This window comes from Monodelphis domestica, chromosome 2 (assembly GCF_027887165.1).
Source record: "Monodelphis domestica isolate mMonDom1 chromosome 2, mMonDom1.pri, whole genome shotgun sequence".
NCBI lineage: Eukaryota > Metazoa > Chordata > Mammalia > Didelphimorphia > Didelphidae > Monodelphis > Monodelphis domestica.
In genome coordinates this window covers 70076767-70092378 of record NC_077228.1, presented here as the reverse complement: position 1 = coordinate 70092378, position 15612 = coordinate 70076767, and the positions used below count along the sequence as shown (strand labels likewise).

At 39.1% G+C, this 15612-nt stretch overlaps 1 protein-coding gene across 1 annotated transcript in view; it reads right to left on the bottom strand.

Moving 5' to 3' along the window:
* TNN (tenascin N) overlaps nt 1–15612 on the bottom strand; it is an 88847-nt gene continuing 73235 nt past the window's right edge. Inside the window, exons 17-20 of the mRNA XM_003340111.4 lie at nt 7612–7708; nt 6549–6716; nt 4724–4887; nt 1–1471 (exon numbers count right to left, since the gene is read on the bottom strand). Of these exons, the coding sequence (XP_003340159.3) occupies nt 1319–1471; nt 4724–4887; nt 6549–6716; nt 7612–7708 (582 nt within the window). The 3' untranslated portion in view covers nt 1–1318. The remainder of the gene's footprint in view (nt 1472–4723; nt 4888–6548; nt 6717–7611; nt 7709–15612) is intronic.

Sequence of the window (15612 nt, the reverse complement as noted above, 5' to 3'; positions counted from 1 at the left end):
TTCTTTTTTTTTTAATCAAGTGGTTTATTATTTCTTTTCAAGGGCAAAAATGTACAGCACTGAAATGGTCACCAAATTGTTTACTAAAAATGTCCCAAAATGGCAAGAAAAAAAAAGCCAAAATTATCTGACCTTTCTGAATCTTCCATCCCAAGCATCAAGGCTTCCCAGCCTCCTGTTCGGGGGCTTCCCAATATCAAGTAATTTCAGAAAATTCAGGCACAAAGGGTTGCATAGCAGCACCAAGCATTAGGGAAGGTCTGGACAAATGAGTGGCATTAGACCTCGATGGGCAGTAAGGCAGGGTGGAGCTAGAAACTCAATAGAATACATTTTTATAACATGCCAAATTATTTTAAGTCTGAGTGAGTACAGACTAATCCACAAGGCAAACAGTTCTATAAAAGCAATTAAACAGATTAGACTAAGAAGTGTCTTGGGATGGAAAATGGACAGCATAGTAAAAGCTTTATTATCTGGCATATTGGAAGAGGATGGTTTCATAAAAATACCCATTAACTAGGCATGTTGTTTCAGGCACCCTCCCCACTCCTGACTTCCCCCTTCCATTCCTTTACTTGCTCCCCCTCCCAATATGTCTAAGTGAGGGAAAGAGCAGTGATCAACCCCAATGCCAAAGCAGGAACAATGGATGACAAGTGTCTGGCAAAGACGGTAACCCATCACAGTTGAACCATTCTGTTACATTGGGTAGTCTTCCTGTATAAACTTATATCAATCAATCAATTAACAAGCATTTATTAAGTGACTATTTATGAGACAGGTACTGGGGATAGAAAGACAAAAATAGAATAGACTCTTCACTCAAAGAGCTTACATTCTATCAGTGGGGAGATACATGCACATACAAAATATATTCTGGGAGAATTGAAGAAATAGCAGTTTCTGGAGCTTTCTAATTGGTAAAGAGCTAGATAACATGTCTTTTACAGAATTCTCATGCCATCCCATGTTACTAGAACACCAATGGAATAAGGCTGAGCATCCTTGCTAGTATGGTATTCATTTCCCTTTCACATGCTATGCAACCACTTTTAAAGAAAATCTAAATCCTAAGTATAGATAATGTTGCATTGGTGAAGATGGAGAGGAAATGGGAATTTCCATGGCTTGGGACTTGGCAGAAGTGGAATGTACCTGTAGACTGGGTTTCTGAAGATAACAGAAAGTAGAGATCACACACATCCCCCATAGAGCCACTCTGATCTTAATTCAAGTTTAACCAATGAGTAATCTGCCCACCCCCATCCAAAAATCTATCCAGCTTTAACTGATCTCTTCTCATTCTGGTTTCCAGTCAGTTGGATCTTCTGTTGATGATTCTCTTCCCTGTTATCATCCTTTTCTTCCTCCCCAGGATATGCCTCCCACTGAAACCATGAGGGCGGATCTTCAACTCCACGTAAGGAATGGAGAATTCATGTCCTTTCCATGGCTCCCAGTTCACCCCCTAGAGAGAAAAAAAAAGCCATGAAGATCCAAGTAACTTGGGAGACAAAGGAGGCAATGGATTGGGATCCTTCTTTGCCTGCTAAACCATTTCCTATTTGTCATTGAATAGTAGAAGAAAACAAAGGAAAAGTGTGGTACAGTGGTGACTAAATATAATCATAGCTCTGGCTTAGGCAAGTTTACACAACTTTGTCTAAAATAAAGTCACCAGCTTATCTGCTTAAAGGAAGAAAGTTGACCAGAAGATCTCCAAAGGTCTACCATTGGGGCAGCTAGAAGGCACAGTGGATAATTCATAGAACTTGCAATTAAAATCTTAGTTCATACTCTAGTTCAGACACTTACTAGCCAGGCAAGTCTCTCTGGGCCTCAGTTTCCTCATTTGTAAAATGAGGTGGGTGGGATTCAATGGCCTTTAAGGTCCCTTCCAGCAACTGTATGTTCTAAGCAGTTGATATGGAAAATGAGGGCTTTGTCCCCAAAATGTCTATTTTTTTTTTAGAAGTCTTGGTCTAATCAGCTAGATACTTGTAGATGGAACTGCCTTCTCATTCCTGACAGGGTCCCCAGTAGATCTCAATGTGAGCCCAGCAATAAAAACAAAAGGTTAAAGAATCTATACACTCTTCTGCACTAGTTCTAAATCTTATGGGAGAGAGAATATGGGATTCCAATAGAAGAAATTAGCATTTAAACAGTCAGGGGGTTGAGCAGTGAGGAGATCACAAATTTAAAGTTGAAAGAGACTCCTAATTAGGAACACCTTATTCATCTCCATTTTATAGATGAGAAAATTGAAGCCTCAGAGAAGTTGGTGACTTGTCTAAGGTCCCACAGATTCAAACTGGTACCCAGACATCTATCTCCATATCTGGTATTCTGGTATTTTTTTCCCAATGCACCATGTTGCTTGCATGGCAAATGAGTGAACTTTGACATAGAGAAATAATCCTGCTTGATTGGAATTGGATTTAAGCTTCCTTCCCCATACCTGAGCACAGATACACACAGACACTGATACACACACACACACACACACACACACACACACACACACACACACACATATTCACAGATGGGGAGGACTATCAATTACTGAAACACTTATTGGCAAGTTGTGTAAAATCATTTTCATTTCAGAGTGCTTGTTTTCTCCTCTGGAGAAATAAATAGCTCACTAAAAACGAAATTCTGTTTTATGTCATTTGACTGGTGAGTTCAATAATATTCAATTCACTTAATAACCTTGTGACCTGGCCAAGGGATGACCCAAGTGACCGTTTCTTTATGTATTTTAATTTGTAAGGTAAATAATAAAGAAGAGTTAAATGCCTTGCAGCCAGTGAAATAAGCCCATTAACCAGATGAATGGCTTTCATTAGAGAATCTAGTGAGGGTTTAAGGCATGCTAGTGGCTCATTTTAAATATCTGATCAGAGACACAGACTTCACCACATCCTCCTATGCTGCCTTCATCCCTCCATGTCCTGCCCCTTTTACTATTGTGTGGCTCAGCCCTCTTTTCCCATCATCTGTGGATTGGGAGGAACCCTGCTCAGGCCAGTCCTAGATAAATGGAATTGGAAACCTGGCCTTTAAATAGTTGACAAAGTGTTTTACTCCCATTGTATTATTTTTTCCTCCCTTTTACTCACTCTCCATTTCAGACAAACTGGACAATTTGCTGGTCCTCTAACTTGGCACATGTCCTCCCACCTTCCCACTATGTGCCCTTAGAATCTTTTGCTTACCTGGAAGCTTCAAACTCACACGCCAACTTTTAGAGGAAGCTTCTCTTGATTTCCTACTACTTTCACTTTCCTCAAATTATATAGCATTTAAGGACTTCAAAATTATATTCTTAAAAGCAAGAGTTGCTTACATTTTTGTACTTGTTTTCAAAATGCTTTACACATAGTAGGTGCCCAATAAATACTTACTGAGTTCATCGTCATAAACCCAGAAAGGCAGATATTATTTCCCTTGTTAGGAACTGAGACAAAAGATTTTTCTTTAATATATTACAACTGGTAATGATGTTTTTGAAAAAGAGAATCAGAAACTGTCAGAGCTAGACCCAGCACATACTAGATATGAAGACTGGTGCTCCTCCGAGACATGAATGGAACAACCAGTGGAGAAATTTTTAAGAGTACAAAGGGCTTGGCTTGGTGCACATGAAAACAAGAACCTGACTCAGAGAAAATTCCATGGGAAAAATCCAGGGGAGCCTCTGAGTCAGATTAAGGTGGTTTGGAAGAGAGCAATTTCATGTGCTCAAACAGAAAGAACCTTGTTTTCTGAGGGCCCCAAGGACTTAAGGGAAAAGGTTTTAGCCTTGAACTAGGCATCCAAGTAAGGCTAAACTAGGAAGGGGAATGAGACACAACTATAAAAGCTCGATTCATATTTAAATCTCTATGAAGGTGAATTAAGTATGTAATGTCACATTAGATGTCTTCCATAATTTGTACATAATTTGTTCCCTGAGTTCACCCTTGGAATTTAGCAGAAAAAAAATGCACTTTTAATGCCTGGCTCAATTGTTTAGACTGATGGGATCACACAGTAAAGAAAGGAATAGATACTAGGAAGCACATAGGTGAATAGTCCCAGTCCCAAAGGCATAGTCTTTGGAGAAACTATGATAATGGTAGCAGCAAAAAAGTTAGATGAGGAGTAGCAAAACCAGCCCAGAGGACTTCTTTCTAAGGGCAACCCCTCACTCAATTTCTTTCTACAATCACATAAGAACCTATTATAAACCAAGGATGATGCTAGGTAGACTCCAGGATTCAAGGACAAAAAGGAAAGAGTCCCTGTTTTCTAGGGGTTTTAAAAGAGGTTTCCATTCTCTATAGGGAAAGGATACATGGATATATGCAGAAAAGTAAAATACAAAATAAATTCAAATAATCTAGGGGCAGAGGGAGCACTAACCACTGGGGAATCAGGAAAGACTTCTTGAAGAAATTGGCTCTTAAGATGAACTTTTAAAGAAGCTAAGGTTGCTAGAAGGCACAGATAAGTAGGAAGAGCATTCTAGGTGCAAGGAACAGGTTAGACAAAAGCATAGAAATAGGAAATGGGTCTTTCTGTACAAAGAACAGCAAGTCAATTCGACTGAAATGAAAAGTGCCAAGGGAAATTTATTTGTAATTAGTCTGCTTGAAAATACTGGTTGAAGGAAGATTGGAACTCTCTGGAACTAAAGAGAAGGTCTCCCTAAAAGAAAATGTCCAAAGTTTACCTCACTGTGCTTGGTTTCTCCATATCGGCCATTGGGGTTTGCCAGATGGCAGTTCTTATACCACCAGCCACCATGATGTGTCAGGGCACAGTTGCTGAGAGCAATATCATTGTCTCTGTCAAAGGTGGTGAATTTCCATCCATTGTGGTAAGTGAGAGCATCACCTGCAGGGAAGAAGAGATGAAAGCAGAAAAATCTAAGAAATGTACCTAAAGGGCTGATGTTGTTTGGTGTATAAGGAGAAAAGCATGAGAGTATCATAGGATCATAGATTTAGAATAGAAATGAACCTGAGAGCCTATTTAGTATAACTCTCTTACTTTAGAGAAGAGGAAACTGAGACCCAGAGAAGAGGTTAAGTAACTTAGCTAAGGTCACATAGGCATCACAAAGTACCATGTTATAAAGATGACAAGTATCCTTTCAACTAGTTCTTAGTCAGACTCTCTTTGCTACAAATGTCACCAGATAGTTTGGGAAAAGATGGATACCATTATTTTAAATGTATGTCTATAGCCTTTTCTTTGCATTCAGAGTCTAGCTCTAGACCTTTACTGGACATGTCCACTTGAGTCTATTTTCCATCACCTCAAATTCAATATGTTCCAAAATAAAGTTGACCCAATCCCCCCCAAATAAGGATCTCCTCTGGAATCTCACTTTCAGTGAATGTCACTGTGTGAAACAGAATTGAGTGTGCTATAATCAGAATTGCAAGCCTTGGAAGGAGACATATGAAAGACAGAAAGGGCAATGAACAACTTGGTTTCTCCCCTTACCTCACCTGAACTAGGTTGGGAGTACAGGTGTTTTGGATTGTGGATCAAGGATTGATGTGGGGGCCCGATAAGGGATCGGAGAGGAGCCTTGTTTTGGGACCTTGTATATATTGCCTGTTTGCTGCCCAGTCTGTTGGCACTTCTTAGCCCATCATTGAAATGTTCTCTTTCATGGAGGGAATAAACAACTGCCTCTTTTCACTCCTACCTTCTGACTCCAGGTCTTGTTTATTTAAGTGAGTGGGACACATGCTTATTTTTATCTCACACAGTTGAGTGGGGTACTCTTCATCATTTTTATCTCACACACAACTATAATAGGGGTTTGAGATCATAAATTTTGAGTTGGAAGGAGCCTTAGAGGTCATCTGTTTGTCATTTGGTATCTTGCACATAGTAGGTATTTAATAAATGTTTGTTAAATTGGAATTGAATAGTACTCTGGCTCTATACCATGAAAGTATTCTTTATTTATTTCTCATATATTCAATATTTCATATATTCTTCAAAATGTCTCATGCCCATAGCTTTGTCTCCATTCTACTCCATACATACTATAATTTCCCTTATCTCAATCCTCATTACTATTCATATTATCACAATATTGGATGTTCTCCCAGACTAGAGCATTTCTCACATACATCACATCCATATCAATCCATTCTAGATACCTCTGGCCAACTGATCTACTTCAAAAACTTATTTTCATCATATTACTCCTAGGCTCAAGCAACTTAACTAGGTTACACATTGCCCAGAGTATAGGAATACCAGAGATCAGCTCTTCCATGCTGGCCTAGAGTTCATTAATTCAATCTGTCCTCCCTTTTCTGAAAATCTGGATAACAAGTGCTCTTTTCCAGGTCTACCACAGCTTTCTATTCTCTATAATCTTTCAAAGATCATTTTGCCTCAGTGCATCAGAAATCATCTCTGCCACTTCTTCCAGTCCCTTGCTTTTAGTAACCTGGGTTTAGTGATTTGAGCTCATCAGTGGCTTGCAGTAACCAAACCATCAGACAAAAGAATGAACCCAGCATCCTTACCTGCTGTGCCTCTGTATTTCCCTACTGTCAGCTTGTATCTGTCCTTGCTAGAGGCCACTTGGAAAAAGTCATAGACAGCATAGGCAGACTCATTTGCTGTCTGTAAGTCTACCCGTACTTCATAGCGGACTGGTGTTCCAGTGGTAAGATTGTGTAGCTTCTCAAGTCCTGAAATAAGGAATAAAAGTTCAATTAATTGACCACTCAAGAAATTTGTATTGCACCCTGTCAACAAGACACCGAGCAGAATCGAAGTCTCACAATATAAAACTAGTCTTCTTTGCTTTTGACTGTAAAATGTTATTTCCCCATATGGTGTGGGGAAAGGATAGAAAGAAAGAGAAGAAAAGGATTTCACCATTGATCTAAGACCTCCTCCAGCAAGCTACCTGTCAGTTGTCTAATCTTTAAAATGAAGTATATACTATTTGTCATCCATTTAACTCCCAGAGCAGGCACAAGCATTAACAAGAAATGCATAGAGAGAATGTCTGCAGCTAAAGGGGTAGCAACTATTATCCATTTTTGTTTAATTAGGAACTAAGGATCATTTCTTCAACCAAATGATTCTCACTTCCCTGGCCTTTTCATTAGTCAAGAGCACCTTCACCACAGTTGGGGCAGGAAAAAGAAAAGGAGATAAAATCCATATAATTACTGACATTAGTGATGAGGCCTCAAGGAACACTAAAATTACTAGAGGGACAGCCCTGAGTCCCATTCAATCCATTGTTCCCTCAATTTTTTCTATCTCTTTCTACAGAGCTGGCAATTAACTTTTCCTGGGCTCCAAGCAAATGCTAAAAGACTAAATCACAGGAATAAAAGTTACTCTCATAGTATCTATCCCCAGCCATTCCCCAAGCCTAGAGTATCTTAAAATCTGCCATGAAGTCTCACTATATGGCTACTCTAATTCATTGACTCTACAGGTCGATATTGTATGAACCTGCCTTTGTGAACTCTGAATGCTCTAACAAGCTGCCAGCCTTTCAAGATAAGGATCATCCATCCATCCATCCACCCTTCATCAGTATCCCCTAAAAATTTTCAGAGCTCATACCAAACCAGAACTCCTTCATGGGATCACCAAAGCCTTCCACATAGCTCCTCCAGCGTTTGAAGAAATCCAGCTGCCCTGTGTTTCTTCTCTGAAATACCTGTCATGGGAGAAAAGTACACAATATTTACCCCCTAACATCATATATATATATAGATATAGATATAGATATAGATATATGTTTGTGTATATATATATGTTATATATATGTATGTATATATGGAGAGAGAGACACACACATACATAGAAACAGACATACATATATATATATATATATAATATATCTTTCTATATCTATCAATGGGTAGGCAGACAGATCTACAGACAGACAGATAGATAGATAGATAGATAGATAGATAGATAGATAGATAGATAGATAGATAGATAGACAGATAGTTAGGTGAATCACTGAATACAGAAAAGAAATAATATCTATATTCCCCTAGGTACTATTGAGGGGGAAAGGAGTAAAGATTGTTATTTACAAACTTGTTGGTATTCTCCTATTTCTCATATCATTATTATTTATAGTACCTCTTTTTAAAGTACCCATTCTGTGCCAAGTATTGTCCTGGGTAGTGAGATACCTAAAACAATAAGATTTACTCTCTCTCTCTCTCTCTCTGTCTCTCTCTCTCTGTCTCTCTCTCTCTCTCTCTGTCTCTCTCTCTGTCTCTCTCTGTCTCTCTCTCCCTCTCTCTCTCTCTCTCTCTCTCTCTCTCTCTCTCTCTCTCTCTCTCTCTCTCTCTCTCTCTCTCTCTCTCTCTCTCTCTCTCTCTCTCCCCTTAAGGATCTCATATTATCAGGAAGTCGGAGAGAGGAGGGTGATGAGGAGTTTGGACTGTGGGCAATAAAAAGCATTCTTAATTTCATCCTCTAAACTCCTGGACTTTTTAGCACCTTTACAATCCAGTGAGGTACTAAATCCTGTGCCATTTGGGATTATTATCTACCTGTTTTGATTCTTTTGTGTGTCATGGATCTTTTTGTTAATCTAGTGAAGCCCAGACTAAATCCCTTCTTAGAATCATGCTGTTAATTCATAAAATAAAATATATAGGATTATAAAAGAAACCAACTATATTGAAAGAATTGTCAAAATTACTTTTAAAAAAAACACAAATTCATGGACCCCGGGATAAAAGTTTTTGAATCAGATTGATGGCAGAGACTTAACTCTTTTTCATGTCCTCTTTATTGTCCAATATATTCAGAAAATAAAAAACTAACATTTATAGGATGCTTTTCCCCATGGGACAAGAAATGTATCATTAAAGGTATTTTGCAGATGACAAAACTGAGGCCCATGGATCTTATGAGATTTGCTCCATGATCACAGAACAGAGGCAACACCAAGATTCAAAACAAAGTTTCAAAGTTTTCTGATTCCAATTCCAGTATTCTTTCTGCTACACTACACTACACAGCCTTTTCAATAACTATTTGTTGAACTGAATTGTATTAATGGAGACATTGAGCTGTTTTCTATTTCTTTTTGGAGCAAGTATTCCTTCCTTGGGCAGCTAAGTGGCATAGTGGGTAGAAAGTCAGACGCAGAGTCAGGAAGTCCTATGTCTATATTTGAACTCGGGCACTTTCTAGTTGTGTGCCGTAACTCACTTAATTAACTCTATTTGCTTCAGTTTCTTCATTTGTAAAATGAGTTGGAGAAGAAAGTAACAAACCATTCCAGTATTTTTGACGAAAAAAAAAAAAGCCCAAATGGGATCATAAAGAATTGGACATGCCTGAAAAGCAATGACAATTCCTTCTTTCTTCCTTCCTTTCCTTTCTCTCCCTTTCCCTACTTCCCATCATTCCTTCCTTCCTTTACTTTCCTTCTCTTTTTCTTTCTTTCATACTTGGTATTACTTTGGGAAGAGAAGCTTCTTTAGCCAAGGTAAATTGAATCCTTTCAAATGTGGCAAACTGGAAAACCCCATTATATGTGTAATGTCTCCACTTCTGTGTACCATCAGAATTGACAGCAGAAAGCTTGGCTTGACCTCAATGGCCAGGCAAAATGCAATCATAACTAAGCTTAAAGGGGATTCTCTCTTAACAAAAAGGAGAGCCTGGCAGTTCCCTTCTCTCCTCTGTCTATTTTCCTTTGTATTCATTTGAATGCAGAGGCAGAGTTGAAAACACTATCATCCATCCTTCTTCCCATCCTGCTTCACAATATTTGCCTCGAGGCAAGAGAATTGGAATGCTAGATCTCTTGTATTAATAAGATACGCTGCATCTTGATTCTGTGTTCCTTCTACTCTTCTCAAGAGGAGCAGCAACTCTAATCCCACCCATTCTCCTTCCAAGGATGCTAAAAGCTCAGGTAGGAAAGCTCATGATTTTTCTGATCCTTCCTTGCTGTCAATAACACATGATGCAATAATTACAGGCACCATGACAAAACAAAAAAGATGCAGGCAGCTAGGTAGCATGGTGGATAGAAAGCCAGGAGTGAAGACAGAAGGTCCTGGCTTCAAATATGGAATCAGACACTTCCTGCCTGTTTGATCCTAGGCATGTCATTTAACAGTTTGCCTCAGTTTCCTCATTTGTAAAATGAGCTAGAGGAAGAAATGGCAGCCTTAAGTATCTTTGCCAAGACCCCAAAGTGGACTCACAAAGATTCAGACATAAATGAAAAATAACTAAACAAGTGAACTATAAGATGCACAGAGTAATTTAATAAATTCCAATGACTCCTTACTACCTATAGGATGTGAACCTTAAAAATTCCCAGACCCTACTTTATAAGATTGGATTAAGACCATTCCCCATTTGGGCAGTGAACTCTACTTAGATCAAAAATGTGAAGACCTCTACTCCACCCATACTTAAGCCTGCTTTAGGGGAGAAAACTCCTTGCTGAACAATGAAAAATACTTAAACCCATACTTAAGCCATGCCTATTTTTAGAACTAATACAAAGGGGTGCTAAGTACCTATAAAGGTCAGGCAACTTGTGAACTTACAAGGAACAAAGAGGTGAGAAACTTACTCAGAGATTTTAGTCTACTCAGGTGTGAATTACTCAAAAGTTTAGTCTACTCAGGTGTGAATTCAGAATGGGCTGTCCTTTGGAAAACATCTACTGTGATTGGTAGATGGAAGAACTTAGGGGAGGTGACATAGGAGAAAATGCCCTTTAAATAGGAGCTCAGCTACATTCAGAGGAGGATTGAGCTGGTGAAGGCAGCTGAGATGGAGCTGGCCTGGTGTCACTAGAATCCTTGCTTGGACAGATCTTGTGATGAGTGATTAAGGACTGACTGATCTCTCTCTTAAGACTCAGGTCTAGGCCATGTTGGCTTAAGGCCCTTCATACTTATTCCTTTCTTACTTTCTCTCTTTCTTTAATTCCTCATTGTATTATTAATTAAATTCTCTATAAAACCAAGTTGACTTGGGTATATTCATAATTGGGAATATTTCCCTGGCGACCACCTTATATTTGATTTGAAACAAGACACTGTAGTGAAAACATATTTTCTGCGGTCACAATTTACTCATCCACTATTATATCTACTACAATTTAAGTCTTCCACTATTTTAATCACTACAGTTTATGACCTCAATCATTTTAACTCTTACAGTTTATGACAACCAACCATTTTAATTATTACAAGGACTGAATATAATTCTCTGTATAGCATTTAAAGCTCTTAACAACCAGGTCACAATTTACCTTTCCAGTTTTTTTTTCAAATTACCCCCTTCTTCTCACCCTTTGGCAAGGTCAAATTGACTTCTATTCTTCATACCAAATTTTCCATCTCCCATTTCCATTGCTTTGCATCAGTTCTCCTCTCTCCCTGAAATACATCCTTCCTCATCTCCATCTCACAATCTCTCACTTCTTTCAAGACCCTTAAGCCAAGTACCAAGAGGATTTCCCAGTTTCTGTACCTTCTCCACAGTCATTAATGCTAATATGTATTTTGAATCAATTTTGTATGTATCTCTATATGTAAGTTATTATCCTTAGCTAGACTATAAGTTATCTGAGGGCAAGATTTTTTTGCTTTTGTCATTGTATATGCAGCACCTTCCACAATGCCTGTAGGAGCTTAATAAGTCCTTGTTAGTTGATTGATTGGATTATAAAATAAAAATATTTTTATACAGCTAACTTCTGAAAAACTTCTGAGAAGAGATGTGAAAATAGCATTTTGTAGGTTTTTTCCATTTGTTTGTTTTGTTTTGTTTTTTTGCCTAAGAACATCAGACAAGGAAATAACAGCATGGTAGAAAGGGCAACAAGGTGCAGGAGACTTGAAATTCTAGTTTCTACTCTGCAATTATCTTTGCTGTTGGATCTTGGATAAATCATGTAATCTCTGAGTCTCAGTTCCCTCATTCATTAAGAAAAGAGGGTAGTAGAGTGCTGGACTTCAAGTCAGGAAGATTCCTTAGTTCAAATCTAGCTTCAAACATTTACTAGCTATATGACCCTGGGCAAGTCACTTAACACTGTTTGCCTCAGTTTACTCATCTATAAAATGAATTGGAAGAGGAAATGGCAAACCACTCCTGTATCTTTGCCAAGAAATCCCCAAATGGGGTCACAAAGAATTGAATATGACTGAAACGATTGGAAAACAGCAACATTATTATTAACAATAAATACTTGTTGACTTGTAAAAAAAAAAGAAAAAGAAAAGAGGGTAGGCTAGATGATCTCTAAGTTCCTCCCCCATTTTAAACCATGGGTACTTGATGATAGATTCAGTCAACCCTTTTTGTGTTAACATTCCTTCCTCTGTCATTTGCCCAATTTCTAGCTTATTTTTCAAAAGGGGCATGTCAGTTATTTCTGTTTTGATGCGATTTGGGGGTCTTCTTAGCAAAGATACTGGAAAGATTTGCCATTTCATTCTCTAACTCATTTTACAGATGAGGAAAGTGAGGCAAACAGGATTAAATGACTTGACCAGTCACACACAGCTAGTAATTATGTGAGGCTGGATTTGAACCCAGTTCTTCCTGGCTCCAGGCCTGGCATGCCATCTACTGTACCACTTAGCTGTAAAATAGAAAGAATACTGAGTGAACTAAATAACAAGCGAGACCAGAATAGCAGACTTAGCTTTGCTAGTGAAATCTAATGCTTGGTTTCCTCAGCTATAAAATAAGGCCAGTCTAGATGATTCCTCAGGTCCCTTCAAACTCTAATATGAATGCCAGTTGTTGCTTCTTCATCATTTGAGCCTCATAAAGCTTTCTATGTAGGTAGACATTGTTCAATAATATTTTACCTTGAAAGCAACAAAACATCAAATAAGTTTTCTGATGTATCCTGAGCCATTCTCTACTTGGTACCTAAGGGAGTCTTACATGTCAGATCTCCTCTTTCTTTGAGCAAGAGCAAAGCCAGTCAATTTTTTTAGTAGTGAATAAGACAGGACTTTTCAAGAAACAATAGGTGATATATATTGGCATGCAGAGATTTACCATTGAAGAGACCATATTTGAAATTGAGAAATTTTACACACTCATAAGCAAAGATTTAGAATAAATGAGCATTGTGCCCTTTCAGCTCTCTGTAGATTCTCCTCTGGAATCTTAGGTTACATTTTGCCACAGGAATTTCTTAAATAAATCAGCTTCAGATTTAACTTCTCAATATTTCCCTTAATTGTGCAGCTCTTTCTGTTCTCCTGGCATAATAATTAAATTTGTGAGGGGGGAGAATCAATACATGAAACATTGGAAGGAATGGCTCCTTAGGGAACTCATCAGCCTCATGATCAGGTGATTTTTTAAATTACTTTTCATATTTTTCATTACATTAAAGACTATGCCATCTTTTTGCAGGTGAGGTACCATGTCTTCATTCCTCTCTGGGGTCCACTCCTAACTCTCCAGACCACATTACTTACCTATTCAGTAAACTCCAATGGTTTCCTATCGCCTCCAGAATCAAATCAAAATTCTCCTGCTTGGTTTCCAAAGCCCTTCATGACCTGACTCCCTCCTACATTTCCAGCCTTGATACACCTACTCCCTTCTATGAGATCTGCAATCCAGTGGCATCGGTCTCTGCTCCTCCTCCAAAAAGACATTTCATCTTCACCTCTGAACATCACCCATTCTTGGAATTCCCTCCCTCCTCATCTTGGCCTCCTGGCTCCCCTGGCTTCCTTCTTTGGCAGAAAGCCTTTCCCTGTGGGCAGCTGGGTAGCCCAGTGGATTGAGAGCCAGGCCTAGAAATGGAAGGTCCTAGGTTCAAATCTGGCCTCAGACACTTCCCAGCTGTGTGACCCTGGGCAAGTCACTTAACCCCCATTGCCTAGCCCTTACTACTCTTCTGCCTTGGAACCAATACACAGTATTTATTCCAAGACAGAAGGTAAGGGTTTAAAGCCTTTCCCAGTCTTCCTTAATCTTTGTGTCTTCCCCCTGAAATTACTCCCAATTTATCCTGGCAAATACTAGACAATTAACAAATGCTATTTACTGGACATAATCATGTGACCCTGGCACTTAACTCCAGCTGCTTTGCTCTTACTGCTCTTCTTTCTTAGAATTGATATTAAAGCAGAAGGAATACATTCTTTGGTTTGGGTTTTGTTTTAAATAAATAAATGCTATTTACCTGCCTGTCTGTCTCCCCACAGAGTCCCAACATGGATACAATGGAAAAAATAATTACTCTGAAATCAAAAGAGCTAGATTCAAATCCCATCTGTGATGTTTATTGCCTTTATGATCTTGGACATGTCATTTAACCTTCTTGAGACTCAGTTTCCTTACATGTTGTAATGATGAAATGGGGGGTTTGGAAAAACTGGGGGATAATGGGAGGTTTGTATGGGGTAAGGAGGGGTTGAGGGGAGAGAGGGAATATTGCTTGTTGAGGCAAAGGAGATGCCCCCTGCTGAGAAGAAGCAGCAGGGGTCCAATAAGGTCTGTTTGTCTTGAATGACTGAACTGATGATCAGCTCCGTCTATGCACAGAAAAGATAGTCCACTTATCTGACTGCGAATTCAAATAATATAAAGTTTAATAACCAGTTGGGATTAGAGTTTTTTCTCAGCTTCAGAGCTGAGGCCAGGCCCCAGAGGCTGTCAAAGGGTTTCTCCCACTCCCATCTACTCTATATCAGTCCTCGCTTTGACTAATTCAGAATCTTAGCAGTAGATAGAAAGCAAACAAGAACAGGTCTGACTTTCAAAAGTGATTGGGCCTGAATCTTCGGGCTGAACCAAGAAGAGGCATACCACACCAGATTGGGCTGAACAAGCTCCTCCCTCCTCCCACACCAGGAAGCAAATCAAACCCGGCAGGAAGGAAGTGCTAGTCACAAGACCCAACTGCCACTCCCAGTTGTCCCTTCCTCCACCAACTGTCAGTCTTATTTCCTTTCCACAATGTAATAGGAGAGTTTAACTAAATGGCCTCTGAGATCACTCTCTCCTCTAGATCTATCATACTCTTCCCTGGATTCAAGTCCCACCTCTGACACATTAACTGTGTGACCTTGGGCAACTCCTTAACCTCCAAATGATCCATGCAACTATTTAACACTCTTCATTACAAAGCAGGTGCTGACCTGCACTAAGAAAAGAAATGTCCCTTCTGGAAATTCTCTAATCCAATAAAATCATAGATGTAATTTGTTTGCCTTTTTTTAAGCCAAGGAAAAAATCGGTTATTATAGTCCACAAGGCTTTCAAGATGGAGAAGATGGAAAACAAAGATGGAAATATGGCTCTAGTCTAATAGGGTTTTAAGCATTTCCTGCTGTTCCTAATTCTAGCTCCCAACCAACTGCCTTACTACATCAGGGCATGTTTCTTCTGCTCTCTGCTAAGTGGTTAACTTCCTGCTGCCCACTCTACAGAAGCTTTCTTCTGGAAGGGCTTCAAAGCATTCAGCAGCCTGGACTGCCTTCTAAAGCCGTGGTCCATTAAAAAAAAATTGATGAATCTCCTGGACACCACAGACATGGGAACCACCAACAAAATGTGGTAGGGAGAAGCTCAGGAATTCTGAAT